The sequence below is a fragment of the Colletotrichum godetiae genome (assembly GCF_030913485.1).
Source record: "Colletotrichum godetiae strain CBS 193.32 chromosome Unknown BDP55scaffold_6, whole genome shotgun sequence".
In the NCBI taxonomy this organism is placed as follows: Eukaryota; Fungi; Ascomycota; class Sordariomycetes; order Glomerellales; family Glomerellaceae; genus Colletotrichum; species Colletotrichum godetiae.
In genome coordinates, this window is record NW_026851254.1 from 1506241 (window position 1) to 1527808 (window position 21568).

Below are 21568 nucleotides of genomic sequence, written 5' to 3' on the forward strand. Positions count from 1 at the left end.
AAAGAAGGTAGCTCGAGTATGATTAAAACACAGTCAGGTTTGAGCAAAATTGACCCTGACATAATTGCGTCTCTCACCAAATGCCTAAAGAATGTCTTGGTACCACCACAAGCACAAGCGTATTCCAACTACCTCAAGATCTGAATGACCCCGGCGCTAAGACTAAACGGCTGAACCATTCTTTGCCTGTGCGATAGGCATGTCGAGGGAAACAGACTGCGCACTTTCGAAAGTGACGTTGGTAGCTGCATCATACGCTTGCAATTGTGTGCGCGCTTCTTGCGCACCACTTCTTACCAAGTCCGCGATCGTCCCAGACCGAGGTAGAAAGCGTACTTTGAAAGGCAGTGGACGATTTACTTGAGACACTGTGTACGCGTCTGGATCCAGAGCAACCTCGTTACCCTGTTATGGGAATATTAGCCGCTTGTGTAGGTATGGACGATGTTCAATAGGGTGCGAGCCTACCTTTTCGTCCAGACCAGGACGAATCTCGAAGGCCCAGAGGAGAGAGACGATGGTGAAGTACAAGCTTTGTTGAGCCAAAGCTTCGCCACTGCAGACTCGACGTCCCCACCCGAAGGTATTGTGCCCACGCTTGTTAGGATAAGCTGGCCCATCGAAACCTTCCATAAAGCGTTCAGGCCAGAATCTATGCGGCTCAGGAAATTCACGCGGGTTTCGGTGCATGGCGTAAAGGTTTCCGATGATTGACGTCCCTCTTGGGAAGAAGAAGCCGTTGTAGATATCATCCTCGATTGGGGCATGGGGAGGCCCGCCGAGAGCAAATGCGGGCCTCCACCTGAGCGTTTCGTTAATGACTGCCGCCAGATATGGGAGGCTATCTTCATCGGACCATTCAGGGTAGCGGTCACGGCCGATGATGCGATCGATTTCCTCATGCGCCTTGCTTTGAACTTCCTGATTCAGGCACATAGCCAGAACGAAGGTCAGCATGGTGCTAGTAGTGGTGTCCACCCCGGCACCGATGAAGTTGCCTGTAAGGTTGGAAATTTCGACTTTGCTAAGACCATGTTCCTCCTTCTCTTTGAGTAGTCTCTTGGCAAAATTGTCTTGAGCTGCGTTGGATCCCTCGTCTGATAGTGCGTAGAAATACTTGTTCGACGTCTGAGCCAGCTTTCTGAGTTGGTTCGGCAGCGGGTTCAGCCATGACGGCATATCAGCGAGAGCTGGTATGGCCTCAGTGTAAGTCTTGCCTGGGAACCCGAGGTTGGCACTGCCGACATATGCCTGGGCTACCTTCAAGACTGTGTCTGATTCAGTACCGATGCGTCTGCCCCAGGCAATGACGGATACAATCGATACGGTAAAGCGCAAAGCGCTGTCAACGAATCGATCAGGTTTAGTAAGGCAGTCTTCGATCAACAACTTCGCTTCGTTGGCTTGGGAAGGTCGGTATGCCTGGACCACTTGAGCGTTGGCAGCAGAGTGCTGTGTATCACATAGTTTGCAATGTCAGCAGCGGGACTCTCAGGCAAAAATGATTAATTGAGCCACTTAGAATGGAAAATGTCTTACAGTCAGACGGCGGTGTACACGCCACTGTTCGCCATATGCAAGGCCCGCCTGGTTGAACTTGTTGAGACCGAAGATCTTCCCAGTGAGGGTCTTCACAGGTCTGGATGAGAAGACGTTGGCCCGCTTATCGCAGAGGTCAGACATCGACCAAGCATCATTACAAATGACGACCGGGGTATGTCCATCCCAGATTGTGATGATGGAAGATTGGTGTTTCAGCGACCATTCCTCAAATTTCTTCCACTGCCTGCTGCTCGGGATGTGGAATATGTTGCCGAAGAGAGGAAGCGGCAAAGGCCCCGGTGCCATTCGTTGTCGGAGCCGCAAGATACGGACGTAGTCTACGAGTACATCGATAACACCAAAAACTAGGGTGATCACGGCAAAAATGACTGGTAAAGCGACCAGGATCATGATGCCTGCCAGGTTGGTGAGAATTTTGTATGAAAGAGTTGGAATAAAATAGATGGTGGTGAGATTTGTAGGAATTACGTAGCGGTAGACTTCGACATGTCAAGTTCATAACAGAGTAAAATATGAGGTATGGTATGAAGGCGTCGTCACGCTAGAACCAGACGTGAGTCGGGGACATCATTATAAGCGAGAAGACTTATCCAAAAACAACACTTCCGTTATCATCGCTTTAGCAAGCTTCGGCTCCAATTGCCTAGTGCATCTTGTTAATATCGATGATATCTTAGGTCCATGTCCATATCGCAGCTTTGGACTCATGATGACACCCCCGGGGTATGATGTGAGCTCGGTAAATGCAGGGACCATGAGTGGACCGGAAAACAGACCCGGCCACCGGCTTCGTACTGCGCGCCGGCCGACGTGTTATGCTCACCCCGCTCAACCCCTCTTGGCCGGACTTTCGAGATAGGTAGGGCGTGACGACTAATACTGTGGGCAGCGGAATGCTCTCAGTGTGAAATCCGGACATGTTCAGTCACTTCAAAACCCCAGAAGTCTGCACAGAACGTGGTCAAAGCGGAGACAGATTCTTCCCCCAACGTAAAGTGGTGTTAATCTTTTCAACTACTTTGACTCGTATTTGATCAGAGCCTGCGACTGTCCAAGTCAAGTTTACTGGCCGTGCCAATTTCCAGCATCATCAATATCAGGACCATGCAAGCAGGACTGTCGACCAGCTATTTCTTCTGCGAGTATTTTTTCGGCACAGGAAGAGTTGCGTAGTTCGACATCGCATCTAAATGCTCTTTCGGCGAGATTGGCTTGCCCTCTTGCACATATGTTCCCAACAGCTTGAAGTAGTTGATGTAATATGCCGGGGTATATGTGTTGAAGAACTTGGCCTCCTGATCAGTCGGGTTGCTGAAGGTATGCGGCGCCCGAACAGGGACCGTAACATAGTCGCCCTCTTTCGCATCGATGGTGTCCTCGGTGCCATCGGGCTTCGGGATGTGATATCGAATCGTACCTTTAGTCGTCAAAAATGTCTCGTCGTGCATCTCGTGCCAATGGGCTGGAGGCCCTTTTAGTCCAGGAGGGAGAGTAAACTCGGCGGCTCCAATTCGATTGTCTATGAGCGCAGATTATACGGTCAGCTCTTGCTTGATAGAGCCGATCTTACACGCTAGGTAAGATTGCTACAGAGGGTGTTTTGATGTAGTTGACTACCTGTACGAGATCCATCTTCTAAGACGCGGCATGTGATCAGTCCTAGCTTGATAACATCCCCGGCCTTAGCAGGGACAAAGTTGACCGGTATTCCGTCAGTTGGGATATCGCGACCGGGACCGAGTTCAACATCGTCGTCCACCTCCATGACGAGAAAGTATGATAAAGGACTTGAATTCAAGAGGAAAGTGTGATGGTCCGTGAGTGGTTGTAGTTAATTTGCAACGCCTTAGACCGCGATGTTGATGTTTGAACAAAGAAATGGGAGGTGTCGTGACGTTATATGCATTCTTCAAATCACCTAGGTAACTCAACTACCAAAAGCGAACATGTGCAAATCACGCACAAGGATCTAACTCATCGTTCTTTTTTCTCGACAGCCGGGGGAAAACCCGAGCTCCGTAGTCACGGAAACAAAGTTTAATCTCATCGGCCGGGTTTCCCACTTGTCTGGCTCGTGTTCAGTCTGGTCCGGCGCGGTGGACATGGGCCCGAAGCGACCCCCGACATCCCTGCCTGGTTCGTCAAGGAATTAATACAGAGAATCTCGTGTCAAGGCATTGTTGCCGTTAAGTACGACCGTTTCGCGGCAGGAAATAAATGTAGACATAAGATCCGTAGGGACGCCATTAATGCACTTTGGTCTAAGCTATCTTATAATACCTTACTCTTGCCGCTGAAGCAATCGAGATCACGTCCAAACATCCACAAATTAAGATTGATAAGCACATTATCTCTTCCGAATTCCACCACCATGTACTTCGAGCCGGGAAGCCAACCGGGTAAAATACCACACAATCTTCCCCATGATCCTTTCAAGGCCTGCGTTGTTCCTCGACCAATTGGCTGGATATCGACAATATCGGCAACGGATCCAGAGACACACAACTTGGCGCCTTATTCTCAGTTCAATAACCTCACATTCGATCCGCCGTATGTGATGTTCTCGGCCAACCAGAAACCGGACCAGCAAAGAAAGGATACGGTTCTCAATGCGGAGCTGACCGGCAAGTTCTGCTGGAACCTAGCTACTTGGCCCTTGCGCGAAGCTGTCAACATCTCGGCTGAGCAAGTCGAATACGGAGTGGACGAGTTTCAGCGTGCAGGTCTGGAAAAGGAGTATAACCGTGCGCTGCCCGGAGATCCTGTCCCCATGGTGAAGGATAGTCCGGTCAAGTTCGAGTGTGTCTATCATACCACTATCAGACTGCCGGCCAACCCTCCCATGGGAACTGTCGACGTTGTAATTGGGAGAGTTATAGGGGTGCATATCCGAGATGATGTCTTGACTGATGGCAAGCTCGACGTCAGCAAGACACAGCCTATTGCTCGTTGTGGGTACTTCCAGTATACCGTGGTGCGAGAAACCTTTGAGATGATCATTCCTGGGATGGACGAAGCTACACGCGCGGGGCTGGAAGGAAACAGCGCGATTCATAGCAAGGTGAAAATGTTGGAGAACGGCTCGGAACGGCCAGATGGTGCCCGAGCTGTCAATGGTCTTTGAGAGTTCAGCGTTTAGGCGTGAGATAGACACTTGATTCAAAAATAGCAGAGTAAGATATTCACTTAATGACAATTGAGCCTTGGTAAACTGAATCAAGAAGCGATCCAAGCCTCGTGTATCACATGTAGAAGTAGTACTTTTCATCAAGTTGTCAAGGTGGGAAGCGCGATGCAATTCAAAGCCAATGTGTCGGAATAATTCTGATTTTGTATTAATCTAGAGAATAATCTTCCATAAAAGAGAAGTCCTGAAGGTCTTGGAATTCTTCAGCCGAAAACGTATCATCGATCATCATGAGGCCGGGATGCGGCAACAAATCCGTGATCTCGTCGAACTGATAGCTGTTCATCCTGTTTGTATTCTGCGGATCTCCCTGTCCTGGTGTTCTCGGATTTTGCTGCAGGGAGATGTCCGTAGTGGTGGTTGGGGGTGTCAAAGGACCTGGTGGCTTTTTTGGACAAACATCTGGAGCCTGCTCCCGATTTTGATGCCGGGAGCTACTTGATGACAGGGAACTGTATGGACCGGCAGGCTGTGCGAAGGAAGTTCTCGAAGAAGATGGAGCATGACACGTCGTCGAGGCCAGTGAAGATGCCGAGGCTTGCCCATTTCTTTCCGAAGCCGTATGGGAGCCCCTTCTGCCTCTCTTGTCCACAGCTTCTTGTCGAGCAGACCTTGCCTTTCCCAACTGTCTGAGAACAGACCGCCATTGTTGCGGCTTTTGCCCACTCAGTAGTGAGGGAGGATGCTCCCATCTGAGCACAATGGTCTTCTCGATTGCTTGCCATGCCCGGCGGGACCCCTTACACAAAGGATCTGTTCGAAGCCAGTGTAAAACTAGCGAGAATGCATGCCACTGAGTATATGAACTAAACAGCCAAAGCCATGGACGGGTTCTGGGATCGGTCCGGAGCTTGCAATTAAGCTCGATGACTTCAACGGCGACAGCGAATAGTCGCTTTCGGGTTGCCTCGGTTAAGGCCCCCGACTCGTCATGTGGATTGCATCCATGGAGTCTAACCTTGTGAAATAGCATCCTCGTGAGGACAATGGTTACCTGCGATGGTATAGTTAGTATTGTTGCTCGAGTCTCTCCTACAAATTCCAGTGACACACGTGAAATAATCTAAACTCACCCAATGCAAAGCATTCGTCGAAGAGTAGTCTTGAAAGAATCTTTGAGAAAATTCGTGTTCACAGGAATCGATCCAGTCTGATCGCTCCTGACGAGATAGTTCCGCGTAGCTTTTCCTCATGTTTCCACAGTGTTTTCTTGAATCTGCCATGCAACGGTACATGTTCGTGATTTGGCATCGGGCTAGTGTAAACGTCATCTCAGTAATGCCTCTCGTCTCTGGTGGATACTCGAGCATTGCCGGATACAGCTGTGCATCGTTGAGATTCCGCGGTGGTTGGCTGTCGAAACTACTCATCTCAAGTCTATGACGGTGTTAATTTATGACTCGAACATGCATGTACCTCTCTTCTCGGGAAAGCTTACAGGTTGTATTCACCCGAGTAGTCCTCCGCAGAAGGTGCGTCGAGTACTGCAATTTGCCACCAAAGTCGGCGCCGCATTTCAATATCGAATGTCGAGAGTCCGAACAGGCTGCCCTCTCTATGGATGCCAAAATTTTGAGCGAGTCTAACAGCTAACCCAGAAAAGTTCCAGGAGAGTCGGGGCTCATGATGTCGCAGGAAGATGAGGTACAAGACCAGTGCCTGCAATGGTTGGATATCCCCGGTATGGATAAGCATGGCCTTTGAAAGCATTGCTTCCACCTCGTCTCGCAAGACTGCCAAGACTCGAGTTTGGCCGCTTTGAAACAGTTGTCCGCATTCTTCTTCGCCTAGGCTTGTCACGGCACCGTAGTAGACTGATAACATGATGCATCGGGTTCCGTCTTCGAAGTCCAATAAACGATGCCCGGTCACTGCTTGCTCGAGCGACGGCAGATGAAGCAACTTGGTCAGTGGCTCAACTCTCTCTTTGTAAATACCCCACAAGTGTAACTTTTGAGCGCCGAGGATAGAAAGAATTCTTCTCTTTGCAAGCGGAGTTTCATCGTCGGACCCAAAACCTCCCGGCTTCTTTGCGCACAAATTAGCGAAAGTATTGGACACGGGATCTTCAAAGTCATCGTCGTCTGATCGATCTTCGTCTGTTGCAGAGCCGCTGCTGATCTACTTGTTATTAGCCGAGGAGGTTATGTGGTGTTGTGCATAATCTCACTTCACTATTGCAATCCTCCCAAAACCATCTTCTCACATAAGTGTCTTTCCCGGCATCACGAATAATCCTGCCGTCACTGCCTCTGTGGTTTGGTAATACTACACTTGATCCTTCAGTATTGGACAAGTCCGAGGGACCATTTTGGACATCCGTGACCATGGCAGGGTCGAAGGAACCCAATTCCGTCGCGTCGATATCTTCCACCATGGGGGATGGGAGCGGGTACTGAAGACGTTCTTGATCACCGTCATCGTTGTGGCTGTTGGTTTGCTCAGGTGGTACAGGCTCTTGTCTGTCTCCGTCTTTCGGCTCCAGCGTTTGAACTACCTTCTCTAGTCTTTGAATCATTTCCACGAGCTCGGGGGTCATTACCATCTGCGTATGGTTTGCCTTGGCGGCCGGAAATGAGCATTCGCCTCCGTACTTGACGCAATTCCGACATGGCTTCTGCTTGTCGCACTTGACCTTTCGTTTGCTACACAAAAGACAGGAACGCCGTTTTCTCCCCGCGTTACTTGGTTGTTTAGGAGTTGGCGCGGGGGCAGTTGTCGACTGACCATCGGTTCTCGACGGTTGTTTCGGAGATGTGGTGATGTTGTCTGGCATGTTGTTGGGCGAGGGCAGCAAGCATTCGTATGTCGATAGGAAGAAAAGAGCTCTAAGCTGTGAGTGAGATTGGTGTGGATGCCACGTTGGAATAGAGGATTTAGGGTCCGGCAAGCCGGCCGAGAATACTTGAAGGCATGTGATTGGGTATCTGGGTAGCCTTAGAGAAGGTCTTGTCGGAATAGCAGGAGGTCGGCCGAAGTCGCCGGGGAGACCATTTGCTTTAGGCCCCACTTGAAGTCAAAATCCTCATTCAGACTGTTAATATGCAGAGATAACAAATAGGCGACTCTCAAAATCAGTCACAGGCTTCAAGCAAGTCGTCTTCCAAAGCGCATTCAACGAATGATCGACCAATCAGTTGCTCAGACCGTGAGTCTGCTTCATTTGAACCTCCATATACCCTCCACATCCTTTTCAATAGTAGACATTGAGGCAGATTGAAATGAAGCTTGGCTGCGAGGAAAGACTGCGATCCTTGACGGAAGGCACGTCAGCGGATCTTCCTGGAGTTGTATTAGCTGCATTGAACAGAAACGGTGAATTGGCCCTAGCAACTAGACTTGGAGAACCCATAACTAATCGATACATGATATAGGAATCTTTTACAGCCAATGCCATGGCATCAAGACAGCGGAATCGAGAGAGCAAATCACTATCCACGATGCCTTTCGCGGATTTTCTTGCACGAAGCTGATTACAACTATATCTGTTTTGCAATGTATCGAAAAGAAGATGATCGGTATCGACGATGAGGTGGAAGACATACTGCCCGAGCTTAAAGACCTGCACATCATATCGCCGGACCCTAACGGATCCTTCAACCTCGAAAGAGCTAGGAACAAAATAACGGTTCGGCACTTACTTACCCACACCAGTGGCATATCGTATGACGCCATGCATCCACTGCTCGTAGCATGGCGACAGTCGCGAGGTGAACAGCCCTTGGTGATGAGTGGGAAGACTATCGAAGCCTTTTCACTGCCCCTTCTGTTTGAGCCCGGGACCAGCTGGGTCTACGGTGCTAGTTTGGACTGGGCTGGAGTGCTGGTGGAGAGGTTGAGCAGCATGAAGCTCGCAACTTACATGGAGGAGCACGTGTTCAGCCCCCTTGGACTTAGAGACTCAACCCTTCACATAACCGCAAAGCCGGATATGCGAGGGCTGCTAGCTCAAATGTTCTTGCGAAACAAAGAGGGGAAGCTGGCTCCTATTCCCTCACCATACCCAGAAGATGCACAGGAGAGCTCCGGTGGGATGGGGCTGATCACTACCACCTCAGACTTCCTCAAAGTCTTGACGGACCTACTCAAGGACAATCCAGTGCTCCTCAAGGCCGAATCCGTGACAGAAATGTTCACGCCTCAGTTTCACCAAGGCACCGTTCAATACGAAGGGTTGATCAAACAAGAGGTCTGTCCAGCTCCCCACTCCATGGCGCAGCAGCCAAGCTCAATGCCCAAACTCTAACACGAAGGACCGATAGTCTTTGCATAAACAATTGACGGGAGACGATACGGGATGCCCCGGAGTAGCATTCGGGCTGGGGGGCATGGTCGTCAGACAGGATACGCCTAATCTCCCCGCAAAATGTCTGACTTGGAATGGGCTGCCTAACGTTGGGTGGTTTATTAACCGAGAAAGGGGTCTTGGAGCTATCTATGTGAGCCAATTGCTTCCCGCGGGAGATCCGAAGAGTGTGGAGCTCCTCGGGGAATTCTGGCGGGAGCTTTGGGCTGTTCATCTTGCAAGGCAGTAATTTCACTTGAAAGTGTGCAAAAGAAGTTGACGAATTGGCTGAAGAGCTCAACATAAACAACTGTCTATTCTTAAGGAAGTTTCTATGTCCCTGCTTTTCTTCTAAAACTTTTACGTCACTTCTTTGCGAGCGATGGTCACTGATAATTGGCTAATACAATGCCAATCTACTCTTTCGCAACTTGAACCGTTATTTCCCCTCTTAGACCAACAAGACTGAATGTTTTCATTCGGTAACAATTGGGCCCTCTCAGAGGTGAGTTCTTTTCGGACGTAAGAATGCATGAATCTGAGCGTTCTCGATATCCCAAATCTTCTCCTTGACCAACGGATCATCCAGAAGTCGCGCTAAAACCCGTTCCCGCGTGGGCGCGAGGACAAGCATGGCACTGCCCGTAATGTGCGGGGGTTGGCCGGGGCCCACGGGCTCCGTCAAAGTGGCTCCTGCGTTGACCGAATGTTAGCTAAACATGGATGTGGATAGTATTAACGAAGACGGCCCCGGGTATCCCACCTCCAAACACCCAAAAGCCTTGAGGATCTGTTTTCATCCGCTCGATGTGTTGTCTGTTTCGCGTCAGGATGTCAGTTGGTGACCTGTCCGTCGAGGTCTGGGCTGAGACATACGGGAACACGGCAGCCCTCCGTTGTTTGGCCTCCGGAAAGTCTGGGACGTGAATGAGCCACTCCGAATTTTCTATCTGCGGGTTGGACGTTGTCTCCATTGCTGACATGTTGTATCTTGTCTGGCTGTACTTCAACCATAATATATCAAGTTCTATCGATCGTGTTAGGGACCAGCTCATCTTATACAGAATAAGCTGACGCCGGTTCAAGTTTACGTTCGCTCTGGAATGCTTCACCCTCCGAAACGCCGACTGGGGTTGGGACGGGGAGCTGGACCGGAGGGGTCGGCCGAGCTCCTGTGCTTTCCTGCTAATCATATCCACGTTTCCAAACATGGCGACAAGCCTATAGCGCTATCGCCACCAGGGGCCGACCTCGTGCAAAGGAGTGGACTGCCGGACAGGTTCCCCGCCCAACACTCTATCAAGCAAGAATCCTGGTCCAGCATGGCGTTGATCTATTCCACGCTCCCATGTGCCGTGAGCAACGAAGGTGGACAAAAGGTAACCCAGTGCCGCTTTAGCTGCTGCGCTCTTACAAACAAGTCTTGGATTGGTAATTGTGACCATCGTCATTCGTGTGTAAGTGCTTCTCCCCGCACTTCGCCCCCCCTTGTATAGGCCTTATCTCTAGGCCTACACCATGTTCCCTCCGTGCGTCTCGTCCTAACATGGCTTGGTGGTGATGAAGCCCCCTCGTGATCCCTCCTTTTCCATATCCTTATCTCCAAGTAATCTATCAACTCGGCGCCTCTTGTCCTCTTCTTGCTTCGTAGAGCTAGTCTTTACTTCGGACTTGCCGAACTTTCCGCATCTATGTGATGCAACACAGCACATAAGAAACCAAGTTGTCTTCAGATTGTACACGACTCACCAGCACGCGACATCCGCGTTAGGTATATCGTTCTTCAAGCTCGAGAGGCGGAGCAAAACTCCTATCATCATTTCGTTATCTCGGGTATTTAGACCGTAGGTTCCGGTCGTGTAGGATTATGGGGCCTGGAGTGCTTGATTCCCCGGCGAAGGCTCGATCGCAAGCTTCACCCAGCAGTCAAGGAATTGCAGATTCAATTGTCGCTGCATGGAATCCCGCCAACAAAGAGAATCGACAGACGAAACAACAGCAACAGCAGCAACAGCAGCCTCTCCAACCTCGACAGCAGGACAACCAATCTCGCAATCAGTCCCTCCCACGCCGCGTTTGCACGGCATGCCGTCGCCGGAAGGTTGGTTGCGACAAAAAACAGCCGTGTCACCACTGCGAGAAGTCTGGAACAGACTGTGTCTACCCGCCTGAAGGAAGTTCAGCAGCACGGCAGTTTCTCACAGATAATCAGCTGTGGGAGCAGCTTCATCGTCTAGAGCCGATGTTCAAGACCCTGGCAGAATGCATGCAGCAAGGCACCATTCCACGATCCTCCGACCCCTTCATAGGATCAAGCTCCCGCCCGGATTCGATACCGACACTGCCTCAAACGCAACTCCCAGAGGTCAACAACGATCCCACATCGCCTTCACCACCGACGCCTCCCAATTCAATCGGCTCATCGAAAGGTGCATGCAGGGACTTGGAGAAAGAACCGGCCGCAGTCGACTTCCACAGGCTTCAGGCGCAACAGGTCGCAATCTCTCTCGGTCCGAAATCTCCGGCGAGGATTCTCGATATCGCGGCCGGTGACGCGTCGAAATTTGAGATTCCCAACATTGAGTGCGACAGTGCTCAAGGTGATTCGGTGAACTCCTGGTCTCCATATGGCACCTCGACAGGGAAGCTCGTCAGGGACGATGGCCGCGAAAGATACGTCAGCGGCACATTTTGGGAAGCCCTGCACACCGAGGTACGTCAGACTACCTACCTTTCAAAAGGCCAGAAGTGACTTTTTCTAATATTCGTGCGATTCATCTACAGAATGACCTGGATGACGGCGTGATAAGCGAGGATGATTCGGAATTCGAGGAGCAGACACCATCGTCTCGGTCAGGACTTTTGCAGTATTCCCTGATATCTACCAGCGGTACCCACGAAACCGACACTCGCTCCTTGCATCCTCCACTCAATCAGAGATTGGAAGCATGGCAGCTGTACAATACCAATGTACACCCTGTCGCTACTGTCTTGCATATACCTTCGGTTGAACCGATCGTCCTCGAAGCCATGCACAATCCACAAAATCTCTCTGCCCCCCTGGAAGCCCTGCTATTCGTCATATATGTTGGTGCAGTAAACAGCCTGTCAGACGATGAATGCGAAGCGCGTTTTGGATCGGCTCAATCTGATCTATTGGCACAATTTCGGCGAGGAGCTGATGCTGCCTTTGTCCGTGCGAGATTGATGGTCACGGATGACATGCTCACAATACAAGCCTTTGTGGTCTATCTCATTGCATTGCGCTGTAGAGACCCTACGTATTCATGGAGCATGACGGGGCTGGCTGTCCGGCTTGCTCAATCTCTAGGTATGCATCGAGATGGAACGACATTCGGCCTTCCTCCTTTTGAAGCTGAGATGCGTCGGCGATTGTGGTGGAGCATCTGCATTCTGGATACACCGGCGTCCGAGGACTACTCTTGTTCCTCTGGTCTGTGAGTCGTGACCACCCACTCGGAGCTTGCATGGATACTGACTAACTTGTCCATAAAGGCTGGAGTTAAGTAGCTTCGATTCGAGGCCCCCAATGAATCTAAATGATGCGGACCTGTATCCAGATATGACGGAATACCCTTCCGAGTCAAAGCGAATCACGACCATGTCTTTCACTGCAGCACGCTGCTGGGCATCAGACATATGGCGAACCATAATTGACACTCGAAGAGTTGACTCAACAACTGGATTGAACTTTATCTCAATGACGATAGCCGACAAGGAGGCGTGGGTTGAAAGACAGCGTGAGAACATCGCCGGCAAGATTTCTGAGAGTCAACCATCTCATGGTTCTCTACACTGCGTAAGTGACCCGCATCTAATGGTGTACTTTGTAAATGGGACTCGTATTCTTTCTGACGGCACACCTGTTCAAGCTTACGACCTCCTTCGTGGGCACCATTGTCGCAAATCTTCGCCTCATGGTCCTCAATCCACTTTCTTCTGGTGTTTCCCTCACCGACGAGCAAAAGAGACGCGCCTTCCAAAACGCCATCGAATGTATGGCACATTCATATCGTCTGCGAACCGACCCACAAGTAGCACAGTGGTCATGGCTTACAAAATGTTACAATGAGTGGCATGCTTTTGCAGTTGTTCTTTCAGAATTATGCAATCAGCCTTTGGGCAGGGATGCCGATAAGGCATGGCGTGTTGTGGAGCAAAGTGCTGTTCTCCGGTGGGACTCGTCGACGAGGCATAGTCGGGTACACCAGTGGCGCTCAGTGATGAGAAGCATTGACAAAGCTAGACGACGCAGAAAGAAGGAGTTGGGCCGGCGGAAGTCATCCTTATCAGATCGGCGTTCATCTTCAGCCTCCTCTGCTGCGAAACGTCCGACATTTGGAGGGCGATATCCATCGAAGGGCATAATGAGACCAAATGCAAGCACTAACCTTGTCCAAAGCGATAACAGTCAGATGGGTGCAGTCCCTTTGCCTCGTAGCGCTGAGCGAGAATTGGATGCGGCGATGTATAATGCAGACGAGATGATAGGACCTCTGATGGAGATGGACGATATGTGCGATTTCACTAACGAAGACGGCCAATTGTATTTTAGCCATACTTAGAGTATCTAGCGAGTCCTATGACGGTCTTGCAGACTTCTTCTTTCAATTCCAATCGAAACTTATCAGACTTCGTCGCAGATGAGGGATGAGAGGTGGGAGATTAACACAATCTAGCAGCCAAAACTCCTTGAATCTCTTCCTTTGTCATATGGGTGATGCCCAAGAGCTCATTATTGCGGCTGTAATCCTGTGCATATTCCGGGGCAAAAGTTGCCCTCATTGCGAATGCTGCGAATGCCTTCGGGCTGAACTTTCCCGATGAGAGCTCGTCTTCAGCATCCATGACGAGTGATTCGGTGTTGACTGCGATTGGCTTCCAAGCGTGGTCCTGATCCAAGGCTTTGAGAGTGTCTAGTAGTTGGTTGGGCGTCATGGCAAGGTCCCGAATTCGAACGGCCTGATTCTTGGTGGATTCGTATTTGTTAAGGATCGCAACAACAGCTTGCGCAACTGTCTTGATTCTCGTCGCCGAAAAAATGGTGTCTCCACCGTCAAAGATGTTCACTGTTCGGGTCGAAAAGTTCGCGAATGCTCCGAGTGACAGTCCCTCGTCGAACAAGACACTGTTGTAGACATACGTGTAAGTCAATTCGGTGTCCTGGACTTTCTTTTCCAGGTAGTTTTCAATCTCTACCTTGGTCCAGTAAGTCGGAAAGACACGAATCCTGGAATTCTGGAGATCGGCACCGAACTCTGACGGGATAAATCGCTTTACTCCGGTAACGATCGCAGCATCGATGAGTTTGTACTGGCTCTGCAATCCATTCTGCTTGCCCACCGCGGAAACAACGGCGTCAATGCTTTTGAGGGCATCCCGAAGTGAGTCGGACGAATCATAGTCAACTTCCACCACCCGGGCTTTGACTGGGTAATCGATCGACGTGCTTTCGCGGCGAATCAAAACCGTCACATCGAAACCTGCATCGAGCAGAGATTCTAGGATGCGAAGACCTAAGTTCCCACTTGCCTGATGAAATGGATTGAAATATCAGTTGATTACTCCAAACCTGAAATCTAATTTGACTGATTGGAGACACCGATAACTTACTCCAGCCAAAGCGACAGTCTTGATGTAGTTACCCTCGGAGACAGCCATATCTGAGCCTTTGTGATAGAGGGTGTGTTCGGTTGGGAAAACTGATGGGAGGAGAACTGCTTACTAACCATGAAAAGAAATACAGCATCAGAGTCAAGAGACTGACAATAGTGTTTTAATATTGCCCATGAATCTATGCAAGATTAAACTTTCTGTGGAGCGAAAGCTACCTAAGTGACTTTCGGGGTCGATGCGCCGCCTTCGCCCTTTCGGCCGGCGTAGTGTATCCGCCGCGTCTTCGGCACTTCGACGGCGCATTGCTCGAAGTTGCGAAAGATAGATTTGGTTCCAAATACATCAATTATTACGTATACAAAAGGCCCTAACTAACTTTTGTATTAAATTGACGCGGGATTACAATACTAGATCAATCTCACAAGTGCTCAAGTTCTCAGTAGTGTCGAATTACATGCTACCAGTAGAGGCCTAATTTTCCTTCGGCTTTTTGATTAAGTTGCTTGTGTTGATTCGATACATGGCAACCAGCGCCTCCTTCGCCTTTTCCATGTTCAAATTCTTCTGCCGCTGCTGTATGTCCCGCTGGCTCTCAAGCAACTTATCTCTGATATCAGTCCAATGTAAAGTGGATCCTGTCTCTCCAACTGTCACCGGGCAGACTTTGCCGCCTTTCTTCCTCCAGACTCCATCTATGAGAACAGCCTCGACATCTCGAATATCGCTGTGACGAACAACCGCAGTCAAGGGATCCGAGTCTGCAACGCAACTCATGCTCACGCTTCCAGCAGCATCAAAGAGGACAAGATCAGCCAGCTTTCCCTCCTTCAGTGACCCAATCTCGTCCCCCAAAAGGACTGCGCGGGCACCGTTGATGGTTGCTGCGTTAAAAGCATCCTGGGTGCCACCCGCTGGTTGGAGATTCATTCGTTGAGGGGCACCATCTGGACCAATCGTCTCTGAGATAGTCTCGCGTTGGCGGGCCATCTGCAAAGCAGATCGAGCCAGAGACAGAATTGAGGATGTGTTGTTTGTGTGGCAATCGACGCCGATCGTGTAGTTGATACCTGATGAGAAGGCGAGCGGCCAGCCAAAGCCCATTTGAGCTTCCGTTTCTGGTGTGCTGGAAACAGCAACCTGGGTTTCAGCCAATTTGGCCTTCTCGCTCGCATCAAGGCCTGTGGCATGTGAGAGCAAGATGTCACTCGGTGACTTGATGAGGCCATATGCCTCTAGGGTGTGAATCAACGGGTTTGCTCCTGGGTTGAAGTCAGAAATAGGTCTGCGTGCGGACTTGCGTGCGGACTGAATAAAACAGTGCAATGCTACAGTGGGAAAATCACTTACCAAAAGTTGGATTCTTGGCATAGTGGGATGTGAAGAGCTTGACACCAGCCTGACGAAGCCCGTTGAAAATGCCTACGATAGCCTCTTTGGGCAGGAACCAGTAGTCAAAGCCGAAGCCGATCTGAACCCTCCCGTTTCCATAGGGTTGTCCTTTCGCGAGCTCGAAGATATGCGCCATGCTCAAGTCGGGCATGATATCCATCGATAGTTCGCAGCTTTTGGAGTCCCATTTGGTGAAGTACGGAGCCTGTGAATAGGCGAAAATTGAGCGAATACCTGAAGCGATTGTGGCTGATAGTGCTTGGGTGGCTATGAATTTAATCTTATCAGCGGGTGGTTCTTTCAAAAATTGCTCTAGTTCTGAGAGACGCCTACCGTGTTCGTTCGTCTGATTGCCGTGGGCGTGATCAAGTACGAAGGTTGTTCCTGCATCTATCGCCTCCAATGCGCCACCCAACTGGCCCCAGAACATGTCCTTGGGAGAGTAGACATGGCTTTGCCAGTAACCTGAGTCATGTCAGCAAGTTGACTCTATCATTCTATAATGAGAGAGACTCGACATGGACGTAGACTCACTGACCTGAGGGAATGTAATCAAAGACTGATTGGTCTGCATGATAGCCTTTAAGTTGGGTCTGCCAGAGGTGATGATGAGTGTCAATAAAGCCTGGGCTGATGATCTTGCCGCTGCAGTCAAGGAGCTCAGCTCCTGCAGGGGGTGCAATTCCTTTCCCAATCTTGGCGATTCGATTGCCTTGCACAAGGACATCGGTGTCCCTGAGAGGCGTCACATCATCTCGCTCGTTATGAAACAAGAGGGTGCCGCCTTTCAGCAGAATGGAGCCGCTTGCTGGAGGCGTAGCTTGGCTTGTTGCCATTGTGTGACGCGTGCTGAGTGTTGGTTATAATTGGTCAAGTTAACAATACGGATCCGACCGCATTTGAGAACCCAATGTCACCGTTAGAGATGGTGTTCTTAAGCTAATGCATTTAGGAATAATCCACTTAACCGATTCCGGAGTTATGGAGCGGGGCAGCGACCGGTGGTCGGCAACCTCGGCCGAAAAAGCCGAAAAGGCTGGTACCTTGTCAATTGCATTAACAGGAAGACGGAGATAGGGAAGCACAGCGCCAAAGTGTGAGTCAACATGTTTTCAAGGCTTCGTCGGAACGATCGCTGGCTAAGTCTTATTATCAATGGCCAAAGGGAAGACTGGTAACCCCTGCATCATGTGCGATTCAAGCGCCACATGTCTTGAAGTGCCTTACCACCCGTGCAGTGAGAGGATGAACAGGGCAAAACCCAAGGGCGAGCTTTGTATACTGGCGGGTATATGGATCATTGCCTATCTACTGAATTCAAGGCATTGACTGCGTTCTTCCTAATACTCAAATTGACTGAGTTCGCACATAAGTCGCATGACCGAGCTGATGTGTGCATGTGTTAACGGCGAAAAGACACCTTCAAGACGTGTTAGACAAGTCAGCAGGGTGTGAATAGAACCACGGGAACCTGGTTTCTTCATTCGAATGTCTTGCTCTACGTCTGATCGAATTACAAGAACTAAACAAAGACGAAAAGCCTGGGATTGACGGTCTCATTCGCTCTTTTGGAAAACCATCTTGTTCTTGATGTAGCCCAACTTCTCAATCTCGACTTGGACGACATCGCCATCCTTCAGGCAGCCGTTTGTATGCCACCCTACTCCCTCCGGTGTTCCAGTCATAATGACAGTTCCTCGACGCAGCGTACGACCGCGGGACGCAAAGGAGATGAGTTGACGGCACGACCAAATCATCTGAGACGTGTCGCTGCTTTGACGGACGGCTCCGTTCACAGTGGTTGTCAGCTTGAGATTCTGCGGGTTAACAATAAGCTTAGGTGACACCAGGCTGGGCCCAATTGGTCCAAATCCGTCGAAGGACTTTGCGTATCCCATTTGATAGCCGGAGACATCGAGTGCGTGAAGGTTGCGCGCTGAAACGTCGTTGCTCACGGTGTAACCAAGAACGTAATCCAGTGCTTCTTCCTCGCTAATGTCGTATCCATCTTTACCGATCACGACGCTTAGTTCACCCTCGTAGTCAAGTAGCTCCTGTGCATCCGGGTGGATTTTGATATTGTCCAGTGGTCCAGCGAGCCTATCGGGTGGAGTCGCAAAGATGACAGGCTTCTTGGGTGGTTGAAACTGCAGAGGTACGCATTAGTAAATTTTCGCAGCTCATCGAGTCAACTTTTAGCTGTATCATTCTGACCTTTGTTTCGGTTGCATGGGACTTGTAATTGACCCCAGCGCAAATAATGATTGGAGTGCTGGGCAGCGGGCACAACAGCTATGCACATGAGGTCATTATTCTGCAAGTAGATGTTCGGAAATCACGGGATTAACGCTTTTACCTTTCCGACTACAGCTTGTTGATCAGACACGCTGAAGCCAGACTCCAGAGTGCCCAAAACCACTTGGACTGACTTTCCGAGCAGCTCCGATGCCGCAACGTCGCTGTCAATGTTGCCATATCTTTCAACGCCTTCCGCGTCTTCAAATCGTATCAATCTGTCGAATGACATGGTAACTGATTGTATTGAAAGATTTTTTTTCCTGGGGCTCTATCTGATATCGATGCGTAATCTGGAGGCACGAGGGGAGAGATTGATGCATGCTCTTAAGTAATATAATTCTGTCGTCAGTCAAACGAGACTACATTGTGCTAGTACAGGGGATATTGGGCCGGCAACAAAGTATTTTCGCAGCGAGCTGTCAGCAATGATGGACTGTGCCGGAGAGAATGGCCGGCCAGGGATTTGGAGTTCGGCAACTTACACCGATTTCATGGAAGCTCCGTCACTGCTCAGTTTACCCCAATTCGGGATTTCGGAGGGCAAAGGCAATAAGAAGCGCGGAAATACTAATACTACTCTCTGTCAAGGGATGTGATCGTCAAACTTTCACAGCCAAATTCAATTCTGCACTTGATTCTCTTGTAGGATTGACCGTCGACGCACTACCTAACTTGCACAATGACCCAAGATTCGGCTGATTCTCGCATCCTTCTGGATCGTCTCTCTCACGTCCGGTATGGCCACCCCGACATCCAGAAAGCAAAGGAATTCTACACCGACTTTGGTCTGGTACCTGTGCGGGAGACCGAGGATAAGATCTACCTACGAGGCTTCGGCATTGATCAATTTTGCTATGTTGCCGAGAAGACGAACGACGGAATGAGAAAGTTCAAAGGAGGTGCCTGGATTGTGCAGTCCATGGCTGAGCTAGAGAAAGCGGCCAAACTCCCCGGGTCTACTCCGATTACCGACTACGATGCCCCGGGTGGTGGCAAAGTCGTCATTGTCAAAGACCTCCTAGGAGAGCCCATCACTCTGATTTACGGTCAAGAAGACCGCGTTCCCGAACCTAGGGAGGTTCCAAAGCCGGTCATGTGGAATACCTGGGAAGACAAGAAGCGACTCGGGGAGTTCCAGCGACCAGATCGAGATCAACCGTCGAAAGTACACAAACTCGGTCATTACGGGTTCGAGGTGAACATCGATCGGCTGCACGAGGTCTTCGACTGGTATAACAAGGTCTTCAATTTCAAGAAGACCGACTGCCTTTTCCACCCCCAGAGTAACAAGACAATCATGATTTTCATCCACCTCGACAAGGGCAAAGAATTCGTCGATCATCACGTTGGTGGACTCCCAGAATACCCCGAGGTTTGCTATGAGCTAACAGAAACAATGCAGAATATCTTCATTGCTGGCTCGCCCGAGGTCACCGAGGGAATCAAGGCTCACCACAGCAGCTGGGAGGTAGATGATGTCGATAGTCAAGTAGTTGGCCACCACTATTTGATCCGCAAAGGACACATCAACGTCTTCGGCGTCGGACGACATGTCCTCGGCAGCCAGATCTTTGATTATTGGTAAGTGTCATCTGTACCTTTACCGTTCGTGGCATTCCTGACATACCTGATCCAGGTTTGACCCCTCTGGATTTGTTGTCGAGCATTACGTCGACGGTGACCTAGTAAATGATGACTCTCCGAATGCCAATGAGCCAGCTGTCGCCGCTACGGTATCCAGTTGGGGACCGGATATTCCACGCGCATTTTTCACGAAGAAATACGAGGATCTTCCGGGACTGAAGGACTTCCCTACAATGCCAATCGAGGCGTAGGCCCCGGGACAGAAGTAAGGGTTTGGAGAATGAAACATATGTGACAGAGTTCAGATCAAAGTGAGAAGGATGTGGAGATCACAGGTGTAGGCAAATTATTCGAGGTGGACGAAGAATATTGGTTGGTAGAATCACATTGTTCATGCAAACTTCAAGATTGAATAACAAGCTTGCTTCCAATCGTTCGTGAGCGGGATGTTAATTCCTGACGTAGTGAACTTTCAAGCTTGACGACTTGTAGTCTCAAGTTTAAATTGGCCTACGGTTTGTAGGAATAACTGCTTTCGGCCACTCTCGGTGCATATATCCCGAATGCCTGTTTGGAAATATGGGCCTAAAGCTGCCAGAACGCATATATCAATGACGAGCATTTAGATACTTAGTTCCATTCACCACGATACTGACGATCATCTTCGAGTTGAACGAGTTCTAATTCACACCCCTATTTTGAAATCCATTATTTCTGCTCCGCTCGTCACAACCTACCAGACACTATCTCCAACATCGACGTTCCACCGACCATGTCACCCCCCGTTCATGCGTCTATCCCGTTCGGAGGAACCATGACCAACAAAGTAGCCCTCGTGTCGGGCTCGTCAAAAGGCATCGGGGCTGGAATTGCGATAGAACTCTCAAGCCGTGGCGCGAAGATCGTTTTGAACTACCCTTGGGATTCTTTGAAACAAGAATGCGAGGCCACTGGAGCGAAACTGCAAACAGACTGGATCGCGGTCTGTGCCGACCTCACGTCAGATGACGGGCCCGAGGAATTGGTGCGACAAGCAGTGGCAAGGTTCGGTCACATCGATATCCTCGTGAGCAACGCCGGATATGTGCCCATTGCACACCTCTGGGACGCTGACTTGAGCATGTGGGATCAAGCCATGAATTTGAATGCACGTGGCGCTTTCGCACTGGTCAAAGCAGCGCTATCACATCTCACGCCTCACAAGCCGGCCATCCCTCCGAGCATGTCCGGAGCTATTGACGGCTCACGAATCATTCTGGTAGGGTCAGCGGCGTCTCGAGTTCCGAAGCCGGCACAAGGAATCTACGCCGCGACCAAAGGGGCTTTGGATGCAATCTTGCGCGTTTGGGCGAAGGAACTGCCGCCGAAGTACGGCTGCACGGTCAACATGGTCGCGCCTGGTCCGGTACTTACAGAGAGCTTTTTGGAGCACTTTTCGCCAGAAGAATGGGAAGGATTAAGAGAAGTCTTGATTAGGGATACGCCAGTGGAAGGTGGTGCGGCATCTGTTGACGATGTCGCATGGGCAGTCGCGTTCCTGGCCGAAGAGCGATCACGCTTCATCAATGGCGAGTTTATGTTTGTGACAGGCGGAGTGTCCATGCAATAGAAGTCAACATAGATAA

At 50.1% G+C, this 21568-nt stretch overlaps 12 protein-coding genes across 12 annotated transcripts; 5 read left to right on the forward strand and 7 right to left on the reverse strand.

Annotated features, from left to right (window-relative positions):
- Positions 1-162: 162 nt before the first annotated feature.
- BDP55DRAFT_544356 (cytochrome P450) lies at positions 163-1953 on the reverse strand (the record flags this gene model as incomplete). Its single annotated transcript, XM_060568474.1, has 3 exons — positions 163-405; positions 469-1452; positions 1540-1953. 3 exons carry the CDS (start codon positions 1951-1953, stop codon positions 163-165), a joined length of 1641 nt encoding a protein of 546 aa, XP_060434241.1.
- Positions 1954-2690: 737 nt separating this feature from the next.
- On the reverse strand, positions 2691-3328 carry BDP55DRAFT_628201 (RmlC-like cupin domain-containing protein; the record flags this gene model as incomplete). Its single annotated transcript, XM_060571871.1, has 2 exons — positions 2691-3082; positions 3181-3328. The coding sequence occupies 2 exons, from the start codon at positions 3326-3328 to the stop codon at positions 2691-2693; spliced, it is 540 nt and encodes a 179-aa protein (XP_060434242.1).
- Positions 3329-3934: 606 nt separating this feature from the next.
- On the forward strand, positions 3935-4687 carry BDP55DRAFT_543884 (uncharacterized protein; the record flags this gene model as incomplete). Its single annotated transcript, XM_060568445.1, has 1 exon — positions 3935-4687. The coding sequence occupies one exon, from the start codon at positions 3935-3937 to the stop codon at positions 4685-4687; it is 753 nt and encodes a 250-aa protein (XP_060434243.1).
- Positions 4688-4898: 211 nt separating this feature from the next.
- BDP55DRAFT_756325 (uncharacterized protein) lies at positions 4899-7599 on the reverse strand (the record flags this gene model as incomplete). The annotated part of the gene is made up of 4 exons (XM_060580759.1): positions 6921-7599; positions 6189-6871; positions 5824-6127; positions 4899-5744 (listed from the first exon to the last, which is right to left on the reverse strand). Exons 1-4 carry the CDS (start codon positions 7524-7526, stop codon positions 4899-4901), a joined length of 2439 nt encoding a protein of 812 aa, XP_060434244.1. The 5' UTR covers positions 7527-7599.
- A 355-nt stretch (positions 7600-7954) lies between these two features.
- Positions 7955-9321, forward strand: BDP55DRAFT_575371 (beta-lactamase/transpeptidase-like protein). Its single transcript, XM_060570770.1, has 3 exons — positions 7955-8065; positions 8125-8939; positions 9013-9321. The coding sequence occupies exons 1-3, from the start codon at positions 7972-7974 to the stop codon at positions 9283-9285; spliced, it is 1182 nt and encodes a 393-aa protein (XP_060434245.1). The 5' UTR covers positions 7955-7971; the 3' UTR covers positions 9286-9321.
- Position 9322: 1 nt separating this feature from the next.
- Positions 9323-10103, reverse strand: BDP55DRAFT_651100 (uncharacterized protein). The gene is made up of 3 exons (XM_060574026.1): positions 9912-10103; positions 9799-9851; positions 9323-9728 (listed from the first exon to the last, which is right to left on the reverse strand). Exons 1-3 carry the CDS (start codon positions 10088-10090, stop codon positions 9535-9537), a joined length of 426 nt encoding a protein of 141 aa, XP_060434246.1. The 5' UTR covers positions 10091-10103; the 3' UTR covers positions 9323-9534.
- A 799-nt stretch (positions 10104-10902) lies between these two features.
- On the forward strand, positions 10903-13621 carry BDP55DRAFT_691143 (fungal-specific transcription factor domain-containing protein; the record flags this gene model as incomplete). Its single annotated transcript, XM_060576935.1, has 4 exons — positions 10903-11748; positions 11820-12493; positions 12552-12855; positions 12929-13621. 4 exons carry the CDS (start codon positions 10903-10905, stop codon positions 13619-13621), a joined length of 2517 nt encoding a protein of 838 aa, XP_060434247.1.
- Positions 13622-13671: 50 nt separating this feature from the next.
- BDP55DRAFT_353709 (uncharacterized protein) lies at positions 13672-14778 on the reverse strand. The gene is made up of 2 exons (XM_060567004.1): positions 14670-14778; positions 13672-14588 (listed from the first exon to the last, which is right to left on the reverse strand). The coding sequence occupies exons 1-2, from the start codon at positions 14715-14717 to the stop codon at positions 13722-13724; spliced, it is 915 nt and encodes a 304-aa protein (XP_060434248.1). The 5' UTR covers positions 14718-14778; the 3' UTR covers positions 13672-13721.
- A 259-nt stretch (positions 14779-15037) lies between these two features.
- On the reverse strand, positions 15038-16942 carry BDP55DRAFT_651106 (uncharacterized protein). Its single transcript, XM_060574027.1, has 4 exons — positions 16600-16942; positions 16395-16526; positions 16020-16328; positions 15038-15931 (listed from the first exon to the last, which is right to left on the reverse strand). Exons 1-4 carry the CDS (start codon positions 16895-16897, stop codon positions 15144-15146), a joined length of 1527 nt encoding a protein of 508 aa, XP_060434249.1. The 5' UTR covers positions 16898-16942; the 3' UTR covers positions 15038-15143.
- A 675-nt stretch (positions 16943-17617) lies between these two features.
- On the reverse strand, positions 17618-18588 carry BDP55DRAFT_544537 (uncharacterized protein; the record flags this gene model as incomplete). Its single annotated transcript, XM_060568487.1, has 3 exons — positions 17618-18208; positions 18276-18353; positions 18418-18588. The coding sequence occupies 3 exons, from the start codon at positions 18586-18588 to the stop codon at positions 17618-17620; spliced, it is 840 nt and encodes a 279-aa protein (XP_060434250.1).
- Positions 18589-19038: 450 nt separating this feature from the next.
- Positions 19039-20335, forward strand: BDP55DRAFT_765242 (Glyoxalase/Bleomycin resistance protein/Dihydroxybiphenyl dioxygenase; the record flags this gene model as incomplete). Its single annotated transcript, XM_060580937.1, has 3 exons — positions 19039-19704; positions 19762-19940; positions 19996-20335. 3 exons carry the CDS (start codon positions 19039-19041, stop codon positions 20192-20194), a joined length of 1044 nt encoding a protein of 347 aa, XP_060434251.1. The 3' UTR covers positions 20195-20335.
- A 422-nt stretch (positions 20336-20757) lies between these two features.
- On the forward strand, positions 20758-21552 carry BDP55DRAFT_691148 (uncharacterized protein; the record flags this gene model as incomplete). Its single annotated transcript, XM_060576936.1, has 1 exon — positions 20758-21552. One exon carries the CDS (start codon positions 20758-20760, stop codon positions 21550-21552), a length of 795 nt encoding a protein of 264 aa, XP_060434252.1.
- Positions 21553-21568: the final 16 nt, after the last annotated feature.